The 24,041-nt window shown below is 38.2% G+C and overlaps 1 protein-coding gene across 1 annotated transcript in view; it reads left to right on the top strand.

Moving 5' to 3' along the window:
- The window catches only part of RP2 (RP2 activator of ARL3 GTPase), a 46,784-nt gene that overhangs the window by 8,516 nt on the left and 14,227 nt on the right, over positions 1 to 24,041 (top strand). Inside the window, 3 exon segments of the mRNA XM_006161277.3 lie at positions 7,622 to 8,287; positions 15,786 to 15,851; positions 15,853 to 15,916. Coding sequence (XP_006161339.1) covers positions 7,622 to 8,287; positions 15,786 to 15,851; positions 15,853 to 15,916 — 796 coding nt within the window.

The following is a 24,041-nucleotide window of genomic DNA, read 5'->3' as shown; positions in this document are numbered from 1 at the left end:
CATTTGCTCCACATCTTCATTTCATTTGGCATTACCAATTTTTAAACAAGTTTAAGTCATTGTAATAGGCACATAATGGTATATGTGACTGTGGTTTAATTTACATTTCCTTAATGACTAATGATGTTAAACATTTTTTATGTACTTATCTGCCATCCCTATGACTTCTTTCATGAAGTGTTTATTCAAAGCTTTGTCCTAATTTTTATTGGGTTATTTGTTTTCTTTTTTTTTTTAGTGTTTTTTTTTTAATATATCCTGGATACAAGTCCATTGTCATATGTACATTTTGCAAATTTTTTCTTAATTAATGACTTGACTTCTCTTCTCTTCTCTCTTCTCTCTCTCTCTTTCTCTCTTTTCTTTTTGCCTGAGGGCACATGCACTGGCTATGGGGAGAAAAGGTATCCTCCTTAATGCAATGGAGGGTAAAGAGGGACACAACAGTCTCTCTTCCTTTTCCATCTATCAAGATTTTGGAGCACACACACACATGTGCTTGGGATGTCTTTTTCTTTTTCTTTTTTCCCTTTTTTAAAAGATTTTTACCATAGGATGCAGACGCTCTCCTGTGAGACAAACACTGAGAGGGAAAGTGAGAAACTACCCCCTCCCCCAGGACGAAGGCTATGCCACAAGCCCTTCTCCTCCATTCTCCTCCTAGGATTTTGTACATGCAGGTACATGAGCCAGGCATGAGTTTCAAGCAGCTGGATCCAGGACTTGAACTGTAGTCGGCCATGTGGGAGTCCCGTGCCTTAGCCACCGTGCCAGCTGTTGGCCCTCCTGGTATGTCTTTTTCAAGATGCTGGGCCAGGATTGAAGCCATGGTTGACCATGTGGGATCTGCTTGCCAGTGCACAGCACTTAACCACTGTGGTATAGGGCTGGCCCTGACTGTCCTCTCTCTATTTTATGAGACTGAAAGGGGGAGAGAGGGAGAAGTATTTTTGACAGGGTCTTGCCATGTCATAATCCTCTGCCCCCCCACCTCCTAGTTAGCTAGAACCACATGCATATGCCGCTTCACCTGACCTGTGTAGATTGGGCCAGGAACTGAACTTGGGCCTCCCATATGGCCTTAGCCCAGTAGTGGTACCCTCTCACTTGTACCACTGCAGCTGGGCCAACAGTGTTTTTTGAAGAGCAAACGTGAAATTTGGTAAAAGTCCAAGTTCCATTTCTTTTTTTTTCTTGTATGGATTGTGTTTTGGTCTTTACATTTAGTAAATTTTTTCCTAACCAAGATTACAAAGAGTTTCTCTCTGTTTTCTTCAATAAATTGTACAGTTCCTGGTTTTATATTTAGGCTTTATGATCTATTTTGAGGTAATTATCATATATGGTGCAAGGTATGAGTTGAGGTGTTTTTTAAAAATACATATACATGTTCAATTCTAGCACCACTTGTTAAAAAGATGATCTTTTTTAAATTGTCTTTACACTTTGTCAATAAATATATTTTTGAACTCTAGTCTGTTATATTGATTTGTACACCTAATAAGCAGTTGATTTTATATGAAGATAGTTGAATATGAAGCAGCAGCAAGAATATACTTAGGAGTCAGACTGCCTAGGTCTGAGACTCAGCTCAAGCTCTTACTGACAGTGTGACCTTGGGCAAGTTATTTAGCCTCTGTGGGCCTCGATTTTCTCATCCATAAAACAGATAATTATATGTACAACCCTCATAGGAGTCTTTATGGATTGAGTGAATGATTATAAAGCACTGAGAATGGTGTCTGGCACATATGTGAACTTCTTATACTCCTGGGTCTTATTTTGTACTTCTACCCAGACTGAATTTCCATTATTTTATCCTGGATTATCATTATGGAAGTTTAACTGTAGAGATGAATCTTAGTGAAAACTTTGCATTTCTGCTCAGTAGAAGAATAAGATGTTCATTTTGTTTTCTCTTGGGAAAATAATGCTTACCTTAGTTTAGTCACTATAGGACACTAAATTAATATCAGGTAAATTCCATGAGTAAATTCCCTCCCCCGGGGTTTTTTTTTTTTTTTTTTTTTTAGGAGAGAGATTTTTTTGCTATAGGGTGCTTGCCAGAAAGACATATAGAGAGACAGAGAGCAAGAAATCAACCCCCGGGGGGATGGCCACACCACAATCCTATCTCCTCTATTCCCTTCTTGGGATTTTGGGAATGCACACACATGTGCCTGGCGTTAGTTTTAAGCCACCAGGTCCAGGACTCAAACCAAAGTCTACTGTGTCGGAGTCCAGTGACATAGCCATTATGCCATCTGCTGGTCTCTCTGGCCTTTTTTTTGATTTCACATCTGTATCTATTACCTTTTAAGGATTGTAGTAAGAAATATAGCCTAAACTGGGCTCACTGCATACATGGCTGTTGTGAAAAAGTAATTTAAAATAGAATCTTTCCATGTTTGTGATTTTAGGTATTTTATTTGAGAATAAGTAACTTTTGCAAAATTATTATGGATCTATGCTTCAGATTATTAGTCCTACTTTTTGTTCTAAAGAATTTATAGGGACTGTTGATGAAACACAGCAACATAATTTTTTTTTTTTAGGTTTTTGCTATAGGGCACATGCCCTTGCCAGAGAGAGACAGGAAGAGGTAAAGTGAGAAATCAGCCCCCAGGAGGATAGCCATATCACAATTCTTCTCTATTCTTTTTGGGACACACACACACACACACACACACACACACACACACGTGCCCAACATGATTTCCAAGCTGCCAGGTCCGGGACTCAAACCGCGGTTGGCTATGTAGGAATATAGCACCTTAACCACCATGCCACCTCCTGGCCCATAAATCCTGTTTCTTTGAAGACCATGTTGACAATCTAAGTAATTATATACTATGGAACTATTTAACTAGAGAATCTTTAGCTATAGGATTAGTTTCTCCCCCATAAGTTAGGAAAACTGGAATAAACAGAGAAAATACTTAGAATGATAGTAAATTACATGTAACTCCTCCGATTTACAGCTGTTACAGACTGAATATTTGTCACATTTATATGTCAAAGCCCTAACCCTCCCCCATGTCATGCACTGCATAATGATCTACAGTGGACCACATAGATGAAGATAGTCCCATAAGATTATAATGGAGGTGAAAAATTCATATTGCCTACTGATGATGTAGCTATCATAATATAGTACAATGCATTACTCACATGTTTGTAGTGATGCTGGTATAAACAAACCTGGTGTACTGCTAGTCCTAAAAAGTATAGCATGGCAATTATGTACAGTATATAATTCTTGATAATAAATAACTGTGTTACTGGTTTATTTACCATACTATTTATCATTATTATCGACTAGTTATTTAAAAAAATTAAGTTTACTATAAAACAGTACATCATGTTATATTGGCAGCAGCCTCAGACATCTTGTGTTTATGGTCTCTTGATTGCATCATTTTTCTTGTGTGCTTGATTTAATCTCATGTTGTTTTGTTCATCATAGGCCTTCAGTGGGGCAAGATGAAAGGGTAGAAGATAGTGATTTGGATTATCCTTACCATGTATAAGCCTAGGCTAATGTGTATGTTTTTGTCTTACATTTTAAGAAAAAAGTTTTAAAAAGAAAAACATTTTAAAAATGTAAAAAAGCTAATAGAACAAGGATATAAAGAAAATATTTTTGTACAGCTGTGCAATGCGTTTTTGTTTTAAGCAAAATGTCTTTAGAAGAGAATCATAATGTTTTTTAAAAAATGTAAAAGTTTATGAGCCAGCAGGTGGTATGGAAGTTAAGGTGACTGGATTCCATATGGTTGACTGTGTGGTTTGAATCCCAGAGCTGGTGGCTTGAAAACAAGCTGGATGCGTGTGCATGCATGCCCAAAATCCCTAGAAGAGAGAGGAAGAAAAGGATTGTGGTATGGCCATCCACCTAGGGGTGTGATTTCTCACTTTCTCTCTCTGGTGAGCATAAGTGCCCTATATCAAACTAAGAAAATAAAACAAGTAAAAAGGTTACAGTAAGCCAACATTAATTTATTATTGAAAAAAATTTTAATTTAGTGTAGCCTAAGTATATTGTGTTTATAAATCTATAGTAGTGGACAATAATATCCTAGGCCTTTCCAGTCGTGTAAGCCCCATTCATGAGAAGTGCCCTAAACAGATGTACCATTTTTTTTGAGAGGTTTTTGCTATAGGGCGCGTGCACTCGCCAGACAGACAGAGACAGAGAGACAGAAAGCAGGAAATCACCCCCCCAGGGGGGGTGGCCACACCGCAATCCCTTCTCCTCCATTTTCCTCTCGGGATCTTGGGCACGCACGCACACACACCCGGCGTGAGTTTAAGCCACCAGGTCCGGGACTCGAACCGCGGTCGACTACGTGGGAGTCCAGCGACCTAGCCATTACGCTAACTGCTGGTCCCCAGATGTACCATTTTAAAAAAATCTTTTATATCATATTTCTACTGTACTTTTTCTATGATGTTTATGTTTAGATACACAAATACTTACCATTATGTTTCAATTGCAATCACTATTCAGTACAGTAACATGCTGTGTGGTTTGTAGCATAGGAGTAATAGTTATATATATAGCTTGGGCATGTAGTAGGCTGTACCATCTAGGTTTGCTTAAGTATGCGCTATGATGTTCGCATAATGACAAAATTGCCTGACAACACATTTCTTGGAACATAAGCAACACATGACTATTATTTGGAGATAGGGCCTCTCAGAAAGTATTTAAGGTTAAATGAGGTCATAACGATGGAATGATGATTCCATAAGATTAGTGTCCATATATGTAGATTCACCAGAGACCTAGCACACTCCCTCCCTCCCTCTTCCTCACTACACAGAGGAAAGGCTATGTGAGGGCACAATGAGAAGACAAACTTAAGACTGCCGTAACAAAATACCATTGACTGGCTTGCTTAAATAACAATTTATTTATTTTTCACAAAAATTAAGTGGCAGATTCCAGGCACACTATCAAAAAGATTATGTGAACATATAATTTACACTGTCTAAGGATGAATATGGTGAAATTTGGAAAATTGCACTGTAGAAGTACCTCGTACATATTTGAATCAAATTTGTAGATGCAAGCACTGACATGTTGTGGTTCTTATGTCTTCAGGCTCTTCCATTTTCTTTCTCCTTTCTTTTTTTTAACTGTCAGGGCATGTGCACTTGCCATAGAAAGGGAGGGGGAAAACTGTCCCCCAGTGGAGTGTGTCATGCAGCAATCCTTCTCCTCTATCTCTCCATCCTGCTGAGATTCTAGGCATGCACGCACCTGGTGTTTTTTTTGTTTTTTTTTTTTTTTTGAGAGGTTTTTGCTATAAGGCACATGCGCTTGCCAGAAGGACAGAGAGAGACAGAGAGATAGAAAGCGAGAAATCACCCCCTTGGGGGAATGGCCACACCACAATCCCTACTCCATTCTCCTCTTGTGATCTTAGGCACACACGCACACACACCCGGCGTGAGTTTAAGCCACCGGGTCCGGGGCTCGAACTGCGTTTGGCTACATGGGAATTCAGCGACATAGCCATTGCGCTAACTGCTGGTCCCATACTTGGTGTGTTTTTAAGCCTCTGAGACCAGGATTTGAATCTCTGCTGGCCACGTGGGATCTGACTACCTTGGCCAGTCCAGTTTTTCTGATTTCTGTAGCATATTGTAGAAAACAATCTGAGTTTAGAAACTGAGACAACCCAGACATTTGTGAAAGGATAGAGAAATAATATTTCAATCTGGTTTTATTTATAATTTCAGAATTTTAAAAGAAGTAAAGTTTTAAAAGCAAACCATCAGAAAAAGAGTGTTAGAAAGCCAAAATAGCATATATTGATGGTAATTGAGATACAGGTTGATTATCCCTCATCTCAAATGCTTGGGACGAGAAATGTGTTGGATTTTCTCAGATTTGGGGATATTTACAGATGAGACATCTTAGGGATGGGACCTAAATCTAAACACAAAATTTATTTCTTTCACATACACCTAAATACCCATAGCCTGAAGGTAATGTTATACAATATTTTTGTACTGCAACATTTTGACTGTTACCTATGACATGGGGTCAGGTGTGTTATTTTCCACTTGTGGTACCATGTTGGTGCTCAAAAAGTTTCAAATTTTGGAGCATTTCAAGATTTTAGATTTTTGGATTAAGGCTACTCAACCTATAGTTCAGATACATAGGATATAAGTTGAATTTTTCATAGCCCCTCTTATTAAAATGATCATTTGAAAATATATTCTTGACTCAGGTACTTCTAAAAGCTTAGTAAATTATTTAGTTATAAAAATTCCAGGTGAATGTATTCCCTCTAGTAACTGAAAAAAAAAAAAAAATTCCAGGACCAGCATGTAGCATAACAGTTAAGGGAGCTAGATCCCACATGGTTGAGCATGGTTTGACTCTTGGCCCCGGCATCTTGACAAACATGCAGGATGTGTGTGTGTGTGTGTGTGTGTGTGTGTGTGTGTGTGTGTGTGTGTGCGCGTGCGCACGCGCACGCATGCACACGTGCGCACATGTCTAACATCCCAACAGGATGGAGAAATGGAAAAGAAGGGATCATGGTGTGATTGTGACCCATTTGGGAGGGGGGTGCTTTCTGCCTATCTGTCTGTCTCTTTTGCTCCATCTCTCCCTGGTGAGCATATGCACCCTCTGGCATTAAAAAAAATCCATATAGACTATACTAGTTTATTAGTGTGTTGACAGTAGCAATAATGACATGGGTGTCACCTGGGTTAACTGAGGGGAAAACTCAAACCATAGTGTCACTGAAGCTGCCATTTAGCTTTGTATCTCCAGAAAAACAATGTGATAGTAAAAGGATAATATATCCATCTCCTGGGAGGTATATCTATTAACCAAGATCCTAAGTTTTATATTATAGTGAGAACTGAGGTTTCCAGAGGAACTGGGCACTCAAGTCCTCCAGGTACATATTTTCTTCCTGTAGGTATGCCATATACTAATCTATTAATTTTGTGAGTTTTTTGTTTTATTTTTTTTAAGACAGGGTCTTACCATGTCATAATCCTTCTGCCTCATCCTCCCAAATAGCTTGGACCACAGCTATACACCAATCAAGCCTGGTTTTATAAGGAAGACTGGCAATTAAACTCAGGCCCCTCATGTGGCCTCAGCCTACTGAGCAGCAGCCTCCCTGCACATAGTGCTAGGCCCACAGTTGGATATTGTAAATTTTTAACTGATAATGTTCCTTTTTCCCATAAAACCGCACAGCTATTATCATATCTAACGAAATGATAAATTCCTTAGTGTCATCTAATATATGAGTGTCTGTGTATGTGTTTGTATTTCTCTGGTTGTCTAAGAAAAGTGTTTTTACATTTGGTTTGTTTGAAATAGGATCCAAACAAGGTCCACATTGTATTTGATGGTTATGTCCTTGAGTCTTCATGTTTAATAGTCTCCTTTCTTTTTTTCCCACCTCATGCCTGTTATTGAGAGAAAAAAAAAATCTGTTTCTTTTGTTTATTGCAAAGTCAGTGAGATTAAAAATTTATATTTTAGAACTAGTAATTGAACCTGGCATCTAATAGACTCTTAACTGATATTTGTTGAATAACGTTAATAATACTCAGGGTCTGTGTTTTGTCCCTGCAGGTTGATCCGAAAGACTACATGTTCAGTGGATTGAAGGATGAAACAGTAGGTCGCTTACCTGGGAAAGTGGCAGGACAACAATTTCTCATTCAAGACTGTGAGAACTGTAACATCTATATTTTTGACCATTCTGCTACAGTTACCATTGATGACTGTACTAACTGCATAATTTTTTTGGGACCTGTGAAAGGCAGTGTGTTTTTCCGGAATTGCAGAGATTGCAAGTGCACATTAGCCTGCCAACAATTTCGTGTGCGGGACTGTAGAAAGCTGGAAGTCTTTTTGTGCTGTGCCACTCAACCCATTATTGAATCTTCCACAAATATCAAGTTTGGTTGTTTTCAGTGGTACTACCCGGAATTAGCTTTTCAGTTTAAAGATGCAGGGCTAAGTATCTTCAATAATACATGGAGTAACGTTCATGACTTTACACCTGTGTCAGGAGAGCTCAACTGGAGCCTTCTTCCTGAAGATGCTGTGGTTCAAGACTATGTTCCTGTACCTACTACTGAAGAACTCAAAGCTGTCCGTGTTTCCACAGAAGCCAGTAGAAGTATCGTTCCAATATCCCGGGGTCAGAGACAGAAGAGCAATGATGAATCATGCTTAGTGGTGTTATTTGCTGGTGATTATACTATTGCAAATGCCAGGAAACTAATCGACGAGGTAAGGAGAGAAAAATGAGAAATAGACACACACCCAGATAGAATACATCACTCTAGAGAGCTTCCTTTCTTTTTAGGTTGGCTATTAGCAATATAGACATCCCTCAAGTTAGAGTCCTTTGTCCTCCCTCTCATAGATTTGTCTGTAAGCAGGTTGCTTGGACTTCAAAATACTTTCTTGAAGAAATTTTTAAAAATATAATTCAGGGGGAACCAGCAGTTAGCGTAATGGCTATGTCACTGGACTCCCACGTAAACGTCAAAGTGTCTGGGTGAGTACCATGTACTATACTATCTCTCTTATAACCATTTATTCTCAGTACTATAGGTAATTATATATTTAATTGCCATCACTAGTACTTATATTAATGCTCTTTTGGTTGTCTAAAGTTTGTCCTATAGTAGATTCCTTGGGAGGGACTCACAGGAATGATATTCCATGAATTCTACACATTCGTAACAATTCGTTGTTTTTATATTTGAAAGTCAGTTTACATACAAAATTTGTGGCTCACATTTTTTCCCCTTGAGTATCTTAAATATGTGAATCCATTGTCTTCTGGCATAATTGTTGCTGTCAAAGAAGCCTGACAACAACCTGACTTTGTTTTCTTTATAAATAATTTTGTCTTGTCTTTTTGCCTGAATGTCCAAAGGATTTATTTGTTTAAAATAAGCTCTTTTTGAGAATTATTTTATCGGGAACAGCAGATAGAATAGTGGTTATGTTGCTGGACTCAAATACGGTCAACCACAATTTAAGTCCCAGACCCAGTGGCTTGAAACTCACACCAGGTGCATGTGTGCATGTGCCTAAGATCCTGGGAGGAGAATGGAGAAGTGATTATAGTGTCTCCAACCCCCTGCGGGGTGATTTCTCACTTTCCATCTCATGTCTCTGTCTCTGTGTCTCTCTCTGGTAAGTGCAGGCACCCTAAGGCAAAAACCTCTTAAAAATATGTGTGTGTGTATACATATATAAGTAATTTGATTCAGTGAGAATTTATTAAGCACCTCTTATGCACAAGTTACTATAACATGTTTCATTGATTATAGGATATATGTTTGTTTTCTGTATTTTTGCTTATCTTAAATGTGTGTTACAATCAATGGAAACTTAGAAATGATGAAATATGGTATATGCTGGAGATGAAGATACATAGACAAAATTCCCTGCCACCAAAAATTTTCCATTCTTTAAAAAAATGATTTCCTCAGAAGCTCACAAAAATAGTAGTGCCTAGTAATGCATATAACCTTTTGTAATTTTTGTAGGAAAATTTCTTTCAAAGTTTCATGGTGAGAGAATAGGAAAGATGTTTAGGAATATGACTTTAGGACCCTGTTGTGACTATGAGAGCAACTTCCACATTACATTACTTATTCTCCTTTGTCTTGTTGCCATAGAGGCTGTGTAAAAGCCAGAAGGCAAAAGTTGTAGGCTTAAGAGCTTTGATTAAAGTTGTAGGCTCTTGATGAGTTCATGAGTAGAGCAGGGTTCGTTGAATAGCAGTTTTTACTTGAAAAATAATTGAAGACCTAGAGATTAGGTGCTTCAAAGCAGTTTTTTTGTTAGTGTGTGCTCTGGTAGGGAGACAGCAGTAGGATGTATTGATTATCCATTAGTCAGGTGTTCTTCAAAAGAAATTTGTTTAAATTTAAAAATCTAGCTTCTAGACATGAAGAAGTGAACATAAAACTCACTAAGTCTCTTTTTTAATGGATTTTTTAAAACTGGAATATGTCAGAAGGAATTATTTTAGGAAAAACACTAAAAATGACTAAGAAATGATGAAATATGGTATATGCTGTAGATGAAGATACATAGACAAAATTCCCTGCCACCAAAAATTTTCCATTCTTTAAAAAAATGATTTCCTCAGAAGCTCACAAAAATAGTAGTGCCTAGTAATGCATATAACCTTTTGTAATTTTTGTAGGAAAATTTCTTTCAAAGTTTCATGGTGAGAGAATAGGAAAGATGTTTAGGAATATGACTTTAGGACCCTGTTGTGACTATGAGAGCAACTTCCACATTACATTACTTATTCTCCTTTGTCTTGTTGCCATAGAGGCTGTGTAAAAGCCAGAAGGCAAAAGTTGTAGGCTTAAGAGCTTTGATTAAAGTTGTAGGCTCTTGATGAGTTCATGAGTAGAGCAGGGTTCGTTGAATAGCAGTTTTTACTTGAAAAATAATTGAAGACCTAGAGATTAGGTGCTTCAAAGCAGTTTTTTTGTTAGTGTGTGCTCTGGTAGGGAGACAGCAGTAGGATGTATTGATTATCCATTAGTCAGGTGTTCTTCAAAAGAAATTTGTTTAAATTTAAAAATCTAGCTTCTAGACATGAAGAAGTGAACATAAAACTCACTAAGTCTCTTTTTTAATGGATTTTTTAAAACTGGAATATGTCAGAAGGAATTATTTTAGGAAAAACACTAAAAATGACTACCTTTCTGTAGCTCTACTTTTATAAGGTAGAACACCCATGTCCAAAATCTTCACAGCATATCTTCACAGCATATAATTTTCAAAACAACAGAAGTCAAAACAAAATGTTAAGACCTTGATATTTTCTTTCTTATTATGTCAGTCTTATAAAAGTATGCTATAAATTTGGTAAGATATAGAAAAATGTGCTTCTGACTTTTGAATTATCATCTAATCATGTGTTAATCTGACATCAGTGAGGCAAACAGGTTCATTATACTGTGTGGTGATTTTTAAAAAAAATCTACGTACAATATTCAAAATATGTAGTCATCAGGTTAAACTCCTTGGGTAGGTAATAAGGAGTGGACATAAAGAATATTAGCATGTTTTTAAAAAATACCATCAAGAGCCATCCAGTGGCATGGTGGTTAAGGCAGCTGGATCCTACATGGCTGTCTGCACAGTTTGAGTCCTGAACCTGGTGGCTTGAAAGACATGCTGGGTGTGTATACATGTGTCACCAAAATCCCAAGAGAAGAATGGAGAAGATATTGCAGCATGGCCATTCCCCCAGGGGCTGCTCTCTCACTCCCCCACCCCTCTCTCTTTCCAGTGAACACATATACCCTATAGTATATTTTTTTAAAAAAAACGAAAACCCCATCTAAACAAAGTCTTTCTTCATGAATCATCAAATGTTCTTAATTTTTTAGCTTTTGGTATCTCATGTGTGAAATGGCAATATTGTATGCCCTCAAGGAATATGACTAGTAAAAATTATATTCTTTGGATGTTTTTTTGGAATTTAAAATAAACAAAAATACCAGTAATAATAATAATAGTTCAAATTTATGTAGCATTTTCTGAATGACAGCCACTGTTGTAAGGAATTTAAATGAATTAACTCAATACATAAAACATCTGTATGAATTAGGTACCATTATTATCATTCCTTACTGTATAGATATAGAAAAGGAACCATGGAGAAGGTAACTTGCAAAAGGTCATTCAGTGTGTAAATAGAGTGGTGATTCAAATCCAGGCAATCTGGCCTTGTAGGCCATCATCTTAACCTTAAACACGATGCTGTTATGCTGCCTCAGTGATAAAGGAAAGCTAATTAATACCTGGTGATGTAGGAACATGACTGAAAGCATGTGGGCTGAAGGGCCCTCCAGCCTAGGGACTATGGGCTAGAGTTACCATCACCAATTCTGAAAGCACAGAATTAATGAATAAAAAGAGAAAAAATAAAATGCAAATATATGTGAAGAAAGTATCTAAACATGCTGAAGACAAAGGATTTGAATATTATGTCAACAGAAATTACATTTTTAAAAAATGAAGCTTGGTTTCAGGGGAATATTTGTAAATCCTAGTTAATTCTGAGATGGGAAAAAAAAATGAAACATCAGTCTTTCTCATATCACAGCACAAATAACTTAGAACAGTTTATACTGAAACTGTGATTAGTAGCTATAGTTTTGTGAAACCCTAGGAGTATTGGGACCAGCAGTTAGCATAATGGCTATGTCACTGGACTCCCACGTAGTCGACTATGGTTCGCGTCCCAGCCCCGGTGGCTGAAAACTCACGCCAGGCGCGTGTGCGTGCGTGCCCAAGATCCCGAGAGGAGAATGGAGGAGAAGGGATTGCGGCATGGCCATCCCCACTGGGGGATGATTGCTCGCTTTCTGTCTCTCTGTCTGTCTGGCAAGTGCACACACGCCCTATCGCAAAAACCTCTTTAAAAAAACCCTAGGAGTATCACAAAATTTGCTTAATATTCTTTTTATACATTAAAATACCATATAGATTCTTAAGATAGGAAGTACAAAACTTGAGAGAGTAGGAAGTCTAGAAAGGCTGGGTAGGGCAGAAAATACATTTGTAGGGAGCCAGTAAGAGAACTTACTGGGTCTCAGCCTCAGTGGTGCTGCTAAGATGCTGTGTGGTGCAGGCTGAGACCACCTGTGAAGCCCAAGTTCAGTTCCCCATCCATCCTGAAAAATCAGGTGCAGTGTTAGGCAGTTGTAACCCCAGCAACTTGCAAGGCTGAGGCAGGAGTATAAGCTCAAGGCTGGCCTGGGTAACATAGCACGGCCCTGTCTGAAAGAGCTGGGCATAGTTTCATGTGCTTCTGGTTCCAGCTGCTAGGGAGGCTGAGGCAGGAGGATTATAGCACAGAAGGACCCCATCTTAAAAAATAAAAGAGATGCCAGAAGGTAGAGTAGTGGGTTAAGATGCTAGACTCCTCCATGGCTGACTATGGTTCAAGTCCTGGTTCAAGTCCAGATTCAGGGCCAGACCCGGCAGCTTGAAATTCACATTGGCTCCATGTGCACACGTCCCCCAAATTCCAAGAGGACAATGGGGGAGAAGGGATTGCAGCATGGTCATCCCCTTAGGGGGTGATTTCTCACTTTCCCTCTATCTCTGAGAAGCACACACGCCCTATGGCAAAACCTAAAAATAAAAAATAAAACAGAGAACTCATTGGGCTTTAGGGACTTTTTTAACCTAAAAATTAGATTTCTTTGTTGCTTTTACATCACAAATATGTATAAGATAGAGTAGGGTATAAGTAGTTTGAATTGTTCAGGAGTAATTCATCATTTAAATTGGTGGTTACCACTATTTTTAAGTCTTTAAAGATATAAGAGTTTTCCTTTCTTCTTTCTTAAAGAATTATTTATCTAATTTTATTTGTTATTATTTATTTTTCAATTTGACCAGAGAGAAAGAAAGGGAAAGTGAGAAAGCAAGCCACCAGGTCTGGGACTTAAACCATGGTTGGCCATGTGGGAGTCCAGCACCTTAACCACCACAACACCTGCCAGCCCCAATACAAGAGTTTTCATGAAAAGGAGTTTCTATAAGGAATATTTGCAGCCAAATATTAAAATAGACATTCCATAGTTCATCAGTTGTTTTAGGTAATGGTTATTTTGAATTAATAATCATAATTTTGTTAATTTGTGTGTCTAAGCAATGATGAGCAGTCTAGAAAATTAGAAACAGAGGTAGAATTGTTTCTGATAGTTACGGAAGTTTATAGTCATTCTCTGGCAGTGATGTCCTTGTAATTTTCTGCAATTTTTTCATCTGTTCTTTTTTCTGAAGCAGCATTGAGTGAAAAGTTCTGAAACAGGATTTGAATTTGGTCGGTTTATGGAATAATGTAGCCATAGAATGAAATACTATTAGCCATTAAAACTGATTTTGTAGTAGGACAACTGGAAAATATAGTCAAGTAAATAAAAATGTATAGAGTATTATGTAACTGATTTTTTTGAAAGTAGGTACATTCGGAAAGTTACATATTCTGAAATGTTGACAGTTGCGGTTATCCTAGGAAGTTGATTAAGAACAAGATTTAAGTGTATTTCTTTCATGAGAGTGAGAGACAGATACATGCACCCTCAACAGGCTCTCACACTATGATCCCCTCAACCCTTCCAGCTAACCAAGATCATGGGCACGTGGGCTTGGCATATACAGGTTGACCAGGAAATCAATCCTGCTACCATCTATTAGATTGTCAGCAAAGTCATAACATTTTTTCTATGCAAAAATGCATGGTGTCTTTTCCAACAACCCAATATATGAATTCAGCTTCCCTTGAGCAGCTCATTACTGCTGTGCCACTGAACTGGCCCTTGATATGTTACTTTTTATTATTAAAGACCCAATAATCTTTGCTGAAAAATAAGTGGTTGGAGGGACCAGCAGATGGTGTAATAGTTATGTCACTGGATTCCCACATAGTCAACCACGGTTCAAGTCCCCACCCAGCAGCTTAAAACTCAAGCTGGGTACGTGTGTGTGTCTAAAATCCCAAGAGGGGAATGGAGAAGGGATTTTAGTGTGACCATCCCCTCTAGGGGGTGATTTTTTCGCTCTCTGTCTCTCTATCTGTTGAGCGCATGTGCTCTATAGTGAAAATATCTCTTTAAAAAAAGGAAGTGGTTGGAATGACTGCATTTCAAAAATCTACTTTCATAATTCTTATTAAAATTAAGACATACTCATTATGGAGAGCCACAGAAGGAAAAAGTAAGTTTTAAAATCATCCATAATTATACTGTACTTTAAATAATCTTTAGCAGTAATTTTTAAGTTTATTTAGTCTATAAGTAGATTAATTGGGTTCAAATCACAACTCTGTTACTTAATAATTATATGTCCTAGGGCAATTTTTTTAAGAGGTTTTTTGTTATAGGGCGCTTGTGCTCGCCAGAAAGACAGAGAGAGAGCGAGAGAGAAATCGCCAAATTACCCCCCAGGGGGGATGGCCATGCTACAGTCCCTTCTCCTCCATTCTCCTCTTGGGATTTTGAGCATGCATGCACACGTACCCAGCGAGAGTTTAAGCCACCAGGTCGGGGACTCGAACCACGTAAACTACATGGAAGTCCAGCAATGTAGCCATTACACCATCTGCTGGTCCCATGGGCAAGATTTTTAAAGCCACTCTGTGTCTTAGTTTTCTCATTGGTACAATGAAGGTAATAATAGTACATACTTCATGAAGGAGTAAATATAGTGTATGGGTAATGATACAACTGCCTGACATAGAGTTAAGTGCTCCATAAATGTGATCTATCAGTAATTGTGCTATGCTATATACAAATTTGTATCGGTCTTTTAACTATTAACATTATTATATAAGCTTCTTTCCATTATATTATTTTGTTGTATTTCATAAGCTATAAGTATAATAAACCATGAAATTTAATCATGTGAATGTACCATAATTTGCTTACTCATTGGACATTTGCAGTATCACCAAACTAAAACTTCTATCTGGTAGTTTCAGTGAAAAATTAATTATGTTGTCATTTTTAGGGAAAATTCATATTTATTTAATTATTCACCAGAACCTCCCCATCTGGAAGAATAGCCCATGTATGAGAACTTGTTACAGCAAACACCCTGAAGTAGTCTTATAACCAAAACAAAAATCAGTGTGCTGTGTTACATTTTATACAGAAAAAACTAGAATAGAGAAATATTGTTTTAGTCTCAGAACTTCATTGTAAAATATAAATGAAATTTTCTTTTCCAGATGGATGGTAAAGGCTTTTTCCTAGTTCAGACAAAGGAAGTGACCATGAAAGGAAGTGACCATGGAAGCTGAGGATGCTCAAAGGGTTTTTCGGGAAAAGGCACCTGACTTCCTTCCTCTTCTGAACAAAGGTACCTTCTGGATGATTGATATACTTCTGTGGTCACTTTCTTAACATGCTGACTTGATTTACTCTTGCTTTTAACCTTACTCTTACATTGCTTTCTCTTTCTCATTTGTTCTGGTTTTTTTTTTTTTTTTTCTCCTATTGCTGTTCAGGAATGTCAAAATTTCACATCACTCAAGAAGTCTAACTAAAAGATACCATCTTTTTCCATATTCTGTGTTCATAGTTCTTGACATGATACTTTATTATTGCATATTATTTTTAATTATTTTATTATCATTGTATCTTTATACTGTAATAAGTGGACATTTCATACTTCTACCCAGAGTTGCAAATCACTCTGTAAAGATTTTTGTCTTCAATGTGCTTTGACTATACTAGAAAAGAAATAAAAAGTATAAGTAAAGTGGTATACTATTTTATTTATTTAGTATGATTGATTATAATTTCCCATATATAATTAGGATTCTTTCTCCAACCAATGAATGCCACCAATCAATTTCAGATACTGGATGTATGTCTGCAAAGTGAGAAACCGTGGTTTGTGTGTCCTCCTGAAGGGTTGCTGTCTCCTTATCTGTATTTGAAGGTGTACTGATTCTGGAGGACAAAGTATTATTTGTCTGTTCAGAATGGAGACATTGTTTACTCAAGGCTCATCAGGTTTTTTTCTGACTGGCCTGAGCAAATATGTATAATAATATGCAATGCTGATTTGGTCTATCCTAGAGAGGGGGTACATCTTCATTTATATGCTCTTTATGTATAACTAAGCTATAATAAAATCCAAAACCAGTATCACATCTTCATTTATATGCTCTTTATGTATAACAAAGCTATAATAATCTCCAAAACCAGTATGAAAATGTTGGAAAATTGTTTGGATAATTTTTTAGAGAGATTTTTGCTATAGGATGTGTGTGCTTGCTGCAGAGACAGAGACAGAGAGACAGAAAGTGAGACATCACTTCCCCCCCACCCCGTGGGTGATGACCATGCTGCAATCCCTTCTCCATTGTCCTCTCAAGATTTGGGGTACATATGCACATGTGCCCAGTGTGAGTTTTAAGCCTTCAGGTCTGGGACTCGAACCATGATTGACTACATGGGAGTCCAGCAATGTAACCATTTCACCATCTGCTGCTCCCTGTTTGGATAACTGTAATAAGTAATGCTAGGTGTAACTCAGCTGTTAATTATTATTATAGTATCTCATATACTTCTTTTTAAAAATAATTTCTAAAGAAGATTGATTATATGCATTATTTAGTTGGCTTTTTTTTAAACCTTCAGTCAGTCATTACAGCATACCAAATTAATTTTCTCATCATGAATACACTATATATTGGTTCAGTCAAAGACACTGCCATACACATTATCAACAGATAATTTTCCATTTTTGCGTCCCTAAAATATTTTACTTTTTTCTTTTCCCCCTTGATCCCCTCCCTATCAACCTCCCCCATTTTCCACACCCTTCCCACACTGTCTCTAGTAACACTATCACTCACCATGCTTTTATACCTACCACTCTTTTAGTTTCTGCCATAGAGTGCCAACATTCGGTATATAGAGAGTGAGGACATGCAATGCCTCTTATGTCATAGTCTAGCTTGCTTTGCTTAGCAGTAAATCTTCCATATTTGTCCACTTTCTATTAAATGCCAGGGTCTCATTGTTTTTTATGGCTGAGTATTATTCTGTAGTGTATATGTGCCACACTTTTTCAATCCATTCATCTATTCATCTCATATACTTCTGAAGTGACTGAATAGTAGCAAGGACTTGCAACAACTCAGTACATGAATCTACCCCAGAATATATATAGGAAATTATGACCTGGACCCTTAGATGCAGCCATTTTGATATAAGGACATTCTGGTCATTCTGATGGGCCTTGAAAGTGAATCTTTAAACCCTCCGCAGCTTTTGGAAATTGAATCAAGTAATAAATGTATTAGGCATCCTAAAGTGTGAGGATTAGGAATGAAATGAGGCTAAATTTAATGGTTTATGTAGTTTTATGATATTCAGAAAGTAGTATGGAATTGCACCAACCAAAACATTCCACATGGAATTGCACCAACCAAAACATTCCACATGGAATAATAAAATGTTCTGTTGCTGGGACCAGCAGATGGCATAATGATTAAGTCACTGGACTCCCACATAATAGACCATGGTTTGAGTCTCATACCTCGTGGCTTGAAATTCATGCCAGGCATGTGTGCATGTGTGTCCAAGATCCTGAGAGGAGAATGGAGGAAAAGGGATTACAGTGTAGCCATCCCTCCTGGGGGGTGATTTCTCACTTTCTGTCTCTCTGTCTCTCCAGCAAGCACACGTGCCCTTATAGCAAAAATTTCTCTTAAAAATAAAAAAGTGTTCTGTTGCTTCAAAAAGTAGGAGTAAGAGAAATAAACAAATGTTACAGGAATTTCAGCAAATAAACACATAAGCAAGTCATAAAAACTAGAGATGCTTACAGGCAGTACTCAAAGATTGCTGAGATGTCAAAAGATCACAGGAGTCAGTTTGAAGGAATTTATCCAATGGCTATTTGGGACAGTTTGACCACCAAAAATAATAAAGAAGGTGATAATTTAACAACAGAAATCTATGCCTTTGTAGTTACTAACAAAAAAGGAGAAAGGAGGGAATAATGGAATGCTCATTTGCTCTTTTTTTTTCTTGGAGGGGTTTTTGCTATAGGGCACATGCACTTGCCAGACAGAGAGAGACAGAGACAGAAAGCGAGAAATCATTCCCCAGGGTGGATGGCCATGCCACAATCCCTTCTCCTCCATTCTCCTCTTGGGATCATGGGCACGCATGCACACATGCCCGGCGTGAGTTTTAAGCCACTGGGTTCAGGACACTCAACGCAGTTGACTACATGGGAGTCCAGTGACATAGCCATTATACTAATTGCTGGTCCCCATTTGCTCTTTACTGAATATTGTGAACTGTTAAATGTCAAATTGACTTTGAAAAATCATCATTTCTAAACCCCAGTGTAATAATTATTGGGTCATTGGAAAAGTCATAATGCATTTTTTGCATAGAAAAACATGAAAAAATATGTCATAACTTTTCTGATGATCCAAGACTTAAGACAAATATATTGAGTTGTCAAAACAGTCATGACATATTTTTTTCTGTGGTTTTTATTCAAAAATGCATCATGACTGTTCTGACAACCCAATATTTTCAGTGGATGTTAAAACTGTTGGGGTTGGGGCCAGCAGGTGGCATCACTGGACTGCCAAAAGACAGACTGTGGTTTTAGTCCTGGACCTGGTGGCTTGAAACTCACACTGGGCATGAGTGTATGCGTGCCCAAAATCCTGAAAGGAGAATGGAGGAAAAGGGATTGTGGCATGGCCATCCTCCCTTGGGAGATGATTTCTCACTTTCCCTCTCTCTGTCTCTTTCTCTCTCTCTGGTGAGCACCCTATGGTAGAAACCTAAAGAAAAATAATAAAAGGAAACTATTGGGGTAAAAGCTACAAAGAAATAGGATATTTCTGCATTCTAGTTTAAAGGGTAAGTGTACCTTAACAACAGAGATTTGGTGATCACCATGTTAATAAAAGGGTCAAATTTAGCATCACTGACAGACAGCCTGATGTGTTTCTCCTGATGTGATGCAATAAGATATACGTAACATTACCTGTGAAGTGAAGTGTTACTAAGTTTATGTATTTCTTCTTTTCTAATACAATTAATTCTCATAATTCATGGTAATTATGTCCCATAAAGCTACCATTTTTTGCAAATACTAAGTTGCTACTCCTAGGACAAATGCAGGATTCGATTCTTGCAGGTCTCCAATCAACAGTATTTTCATTAACTGATAAATAACCTTATTTATGTATATTTCTATCTAAAGATACCTTATTTGTCAGGTGTTTGGAAAAGTCATGACTTATTTTTCTATGCAAAAATGTGTCATGACTTTTCTGACAATCCAATAGTGTATATTGCTGATTCATTAACATTGAACTCACAGCCAACAGCACTATTACCTCATGGTTAAGCATACCTTATATAACACACACATTTTCTCATGAGACACAGCACAGCCTTCCTCAGCTTAGGAAGACTAACACTGTTTGGGGGGCTTTTTCTTTAGTGAGTTTTTTTTTTTTTTTGCCACAGGGCATGTGCACACTCTCGAGAGAGAGAGAGAGAAACAGAGGGGAAGTGAGAACTCATCCCCCCTCAGGGTGGATGGCCATGCCTCAATCCTTTCTTCTCCAGTCTCCTCTTAGGATTTGGGGCATAAGCACACATGTGCCCAGCATGATTTTCAGTCCACTAGGTCTGAGACTCTTAACTGTGGTTTTAAAGTTTATTATTTATTTATTTAATGAGCAAGAGAGAGAGAAATACCACTCCCAACAGGATCTTGAATAATGATGCACCCCTTGTGTCAGCCAGCCCTATATCATGGGCACATGCATGCCCAGCAAACTCAGAGGTTTCTGGGCTCAAAACTGGAACCCATTTCCTTGTGGGTCAGCTACTCAGAGTGTTTCATTTTATTGGGGAACCATCTCAAAAGTGAAGTCAGCAACACAAAAATGCGGAAAGATATGGACCCACATAGATGGTGTACAGGATACCCGCTTGTAGTATAAGAACTGAAACAAGGGCTGGCTCTGTGGCCTGGTGGTGGTTAATGGAGCTGAGTCCCATATGTCCAACAGTGGGGTTCAAATCCTGGCCCCAGCAGCTTGAGAAACACATTGGACATGTATGCATGTGTGCCCTAAATGCCACAAGATGGAGAAGTGGAGGAGAAGAGATTGCAGTGTGACCACACCTCATTGAAGAGTGCTTTCTCCTTCTCTCTTTCTCTGACTCATGAGTGCATGTACCCTCTGGCAAAAAAAAAAAAAAAAGGAATGGAAGGAGGGAGGGAAGAAAGATAATCAGCCGGTGACATGGTGGTTAGGGCACTGGACTCCCACATGGCTGACTGCAGTTTGAGTCCCAGCCCCGGTGGCTTGAAACTCATGCTAGGCACATGTACACGCATGCCCAATATCCTCAGAGGAGAATGGAGAAGGGATTACTACATGGCCATCCTTCCAAGGGGGTGATTTCTCACTTGCCCTGTCTCTGTCTGTCTCTAGGAAGTGCACATGCCATATGGCAAAAACCTATATATTAAAAAAAAGAAGAAAAAGAAACACAAACAAGAAGTCAAATCATTGCCTAAATCCACTTCATCTGGGAGCATGCATGTTGGACAGTTCAAATTTTTTACTACTCTGTGCATGTCCACAAATAACTGTTGATTTGGGGGCTTATAAATTAATTTTAGCAAGTAGGCAAATTTCTAATTAAGGAATCTGCAAATTATGAAGATCAACTATTTAATGTTAAAATTTTTCTTGGATGAACAGTGAGTGTAATGGCTATGTCGCTGAACTCCCATGTAGTAGACCGCGGTTCGAGTCCCAAACCTGGTGGTTTAAACTCATGCTGGGCGCGTGTGCATGCATGCCCAAGATCCCGAGAGGAGAATGGAGGAGAAGGGATTACGGCGTGGCCATCCCCCCTGGGAGGGGACTTCTCGCTCTCTGTTTCTCTGTTTCTGTCTTTCTGGTGAGCACACGCGCCCTATAGCAAAAACCTCTAAAAAAATTTTTTTTTCCTTAAAGCACTTTTGTAGCTGCATCCTACATATTTTCATATTATATTTTTATTTTCACTTAATTGGGGTTTTGGCAAAATATGACCCATTGCCTGCTTTAGTAAATGAGATTTTATTGGAGCACAGCCACATTCATTCTTTTATTTATGTTTTGCTGCTTTTGTGCTACAACAGCAGAGTTGATTAATTGTGACAGATATTGTTTGACCTAAAAGCATAAAGTATTTCCTTTCTGGCCCTCTAGAGAAAAAGCATGTTGACCCCTGATTTAGTTAAAAATAATGTTAGTTTTCCTTGAGACTTTTCATTTGATCATAGATTGTTCAGAACTATTGGGTTGTCAGGAAAGTCATGATGCATTTTTACATAGAAAAACATAGAAAACTATGTCATAACTTTCCCCAAACCTAATATACTGTTTAATTTCCAAATATCTGGTATCATCCAGATTTATTTCTGTTAGTGATTTCTATATTAATTTTGTTATGGCCCAAAACATCACATTTATATTAATTCTTGTTTTCTTTAATTAGTAGAAGTTAGCTTTATGGCACAGAATATGATCTGTCTTGAATATTGTATATGCATATGAGAAAAATGTGTAATCTGCTCTTGTTTAGTAGAGTGCTCTTTAAATATCCACTAGGGTCAATTTGGTTGATAGTGCCATTCAGGTCATCTTGTTTATCTTTGCTCATTTATTGCCTACTTGTTCCATAAACTAATGAGAGAGGAGTGAAGTCTCCTACTGTAATTGTGGATTTGTCTATTTCTCTTTTTAGGTTGTATCAAGTTTTTGCCTTTCGTATACAAAGCCATATTGTTAGGTACATATGCACATAGGAATCTTATGTCTTCTTGGAGAATCATTTGTCATTATGTAATGGCCCTCTTTTTCTCTGATAACCTTCCTATTCTGAAATCTACCCTGTCTGAAATTATTATAGCTATTCCAGCTTTGTTTGGTTAGTTGTTTCAGTGTTTTTTCCCTTTCTTTTTTGATTTTTTAAAATTTCCATAGTGTATATGGGCTAGCCAGAGAGAAAGAGAGAGAGAGGAATTTATCCGTTTTAACCGATCAAGTCTGTATATTTAAAGTAAATTTTTTTTAGACCACATATAGTTTGTTTGTACTTTCCAGTATAGTCTGACAGTCTCTTTTATCTGCTGTGTTTAAACCATTCATGTTATAAGGGATTATTGACATTACTGGATAAAAATCATCCTGCTAGTTGATTTCTGTTCCATTTGTTCTTATTACTTCCTTTTTTTGTTTAATTGAGCATTTTTTATGATTTCATGTAATATCCTATATTGATTTATTATTTATACTTATTTTTCTGTTTTTTCCCCTAGGTTTTTGCCATAGGGCTCAGGCACTCACTGGAAAGAGAGACAGAGACAGACAGCAAGAAATCAGTCTCCAGGAAAGATGGCCATGCCACACTCTTCTCTCCTCCATTCTCCTCCCAGGACCCTCAGCATCTACACACATGAACCTGGTTTGACCCTCAAGCTCCTTAGTCTAGGACCTGAACTGTGGTTGGCCATGTGGGAGTCCAGTGGCCCAACTACAACACCACCCACGGGCACCGTTTTCTAAAACTTATTTAATGGTTGCCTTAGTTTTTTTTTCCCTTTATTATGCCAGAGGGTGTGTATGCTCCCACAAGAAAAAGAAGAGAGAAGGAGAAAGGCCTCAAAAGGGCTTACTCACACCGCAATCCTATTGCCTTTGGTTCTCCATCCTGTCAAGATTCTGGATGTGTGCACATTGACTTAGCATGTAAGCCACCAAGATACAAACCCTGGTTACCCATGTGGGATCCGGACTCTTCTGTACAGTGTTTAACCCCTGCACTTGGACTGTCCCTCCTTTAGTTTTATAGCTGATATTTTTAAATAATTTGAACCTCTTTTTTTTTTTTTTTTGGAGAGGTTATAGGGCACGTGCGCTCGCCAGACAGACAGAGAGAGACATAGAGACAGAAAGCGAGAAATCACCCCCCAGGGGGGATGGTCACGCCGCAATCCCTTCTCCTCCATTCTCCTCTCGGGATCTTGGGCACGTACGCACACGCGCCCGGCGTGAGTTTTAAGCCACCAGGTCCAGGACGCGAACCGCGGTCGACTACGTGGGAGTCCAGCGACACAGCCATTATGCTAACTGCTGGTTCCCGAACCTCTTTTTTTTTTAAGAGAGATTTTTGCTATAAGGTGTGTGCACTCACTGGAAAGACAGAGAGACAGAAAGCAAGAAATCCCTACCCCCACTCCCCAAGTTTGGAGTACACACTGCAGTCCCTTCTCCTCCATTCTCCTCATGGGGTTATGGGCATGCACGCACATGTGCTGAACATGAGTTTCATGCCACTGGGTCTGAGACTTGAACTGCGGTCAATTATGTAGGAATTGAGCGATGTAATCATTACGCCATCTACTGGTCCCAGTCTTAAAATAAATA

This window comes from Tupaia chinensis, unplaced genomic scaffold, assembly GCF_000334495.1.
Source record: "Tupaia chinensis unplaced genomic scaffold, TupChi_1.0 Scaffold138400_2, whole genome shotgun sequence".
Classification (NCBI taxonomy): domain Eukaryota; kingdom Metazoa; phylum Chordata; class Mammalia; order Scandentia; family Tupaiidae; genus Tupaia; species Tupaia belangeri.
Note: the sequence above shows the minus strand (reverse complement) of the source record. Positions and strands in the feature narration are given on the sequence as shown.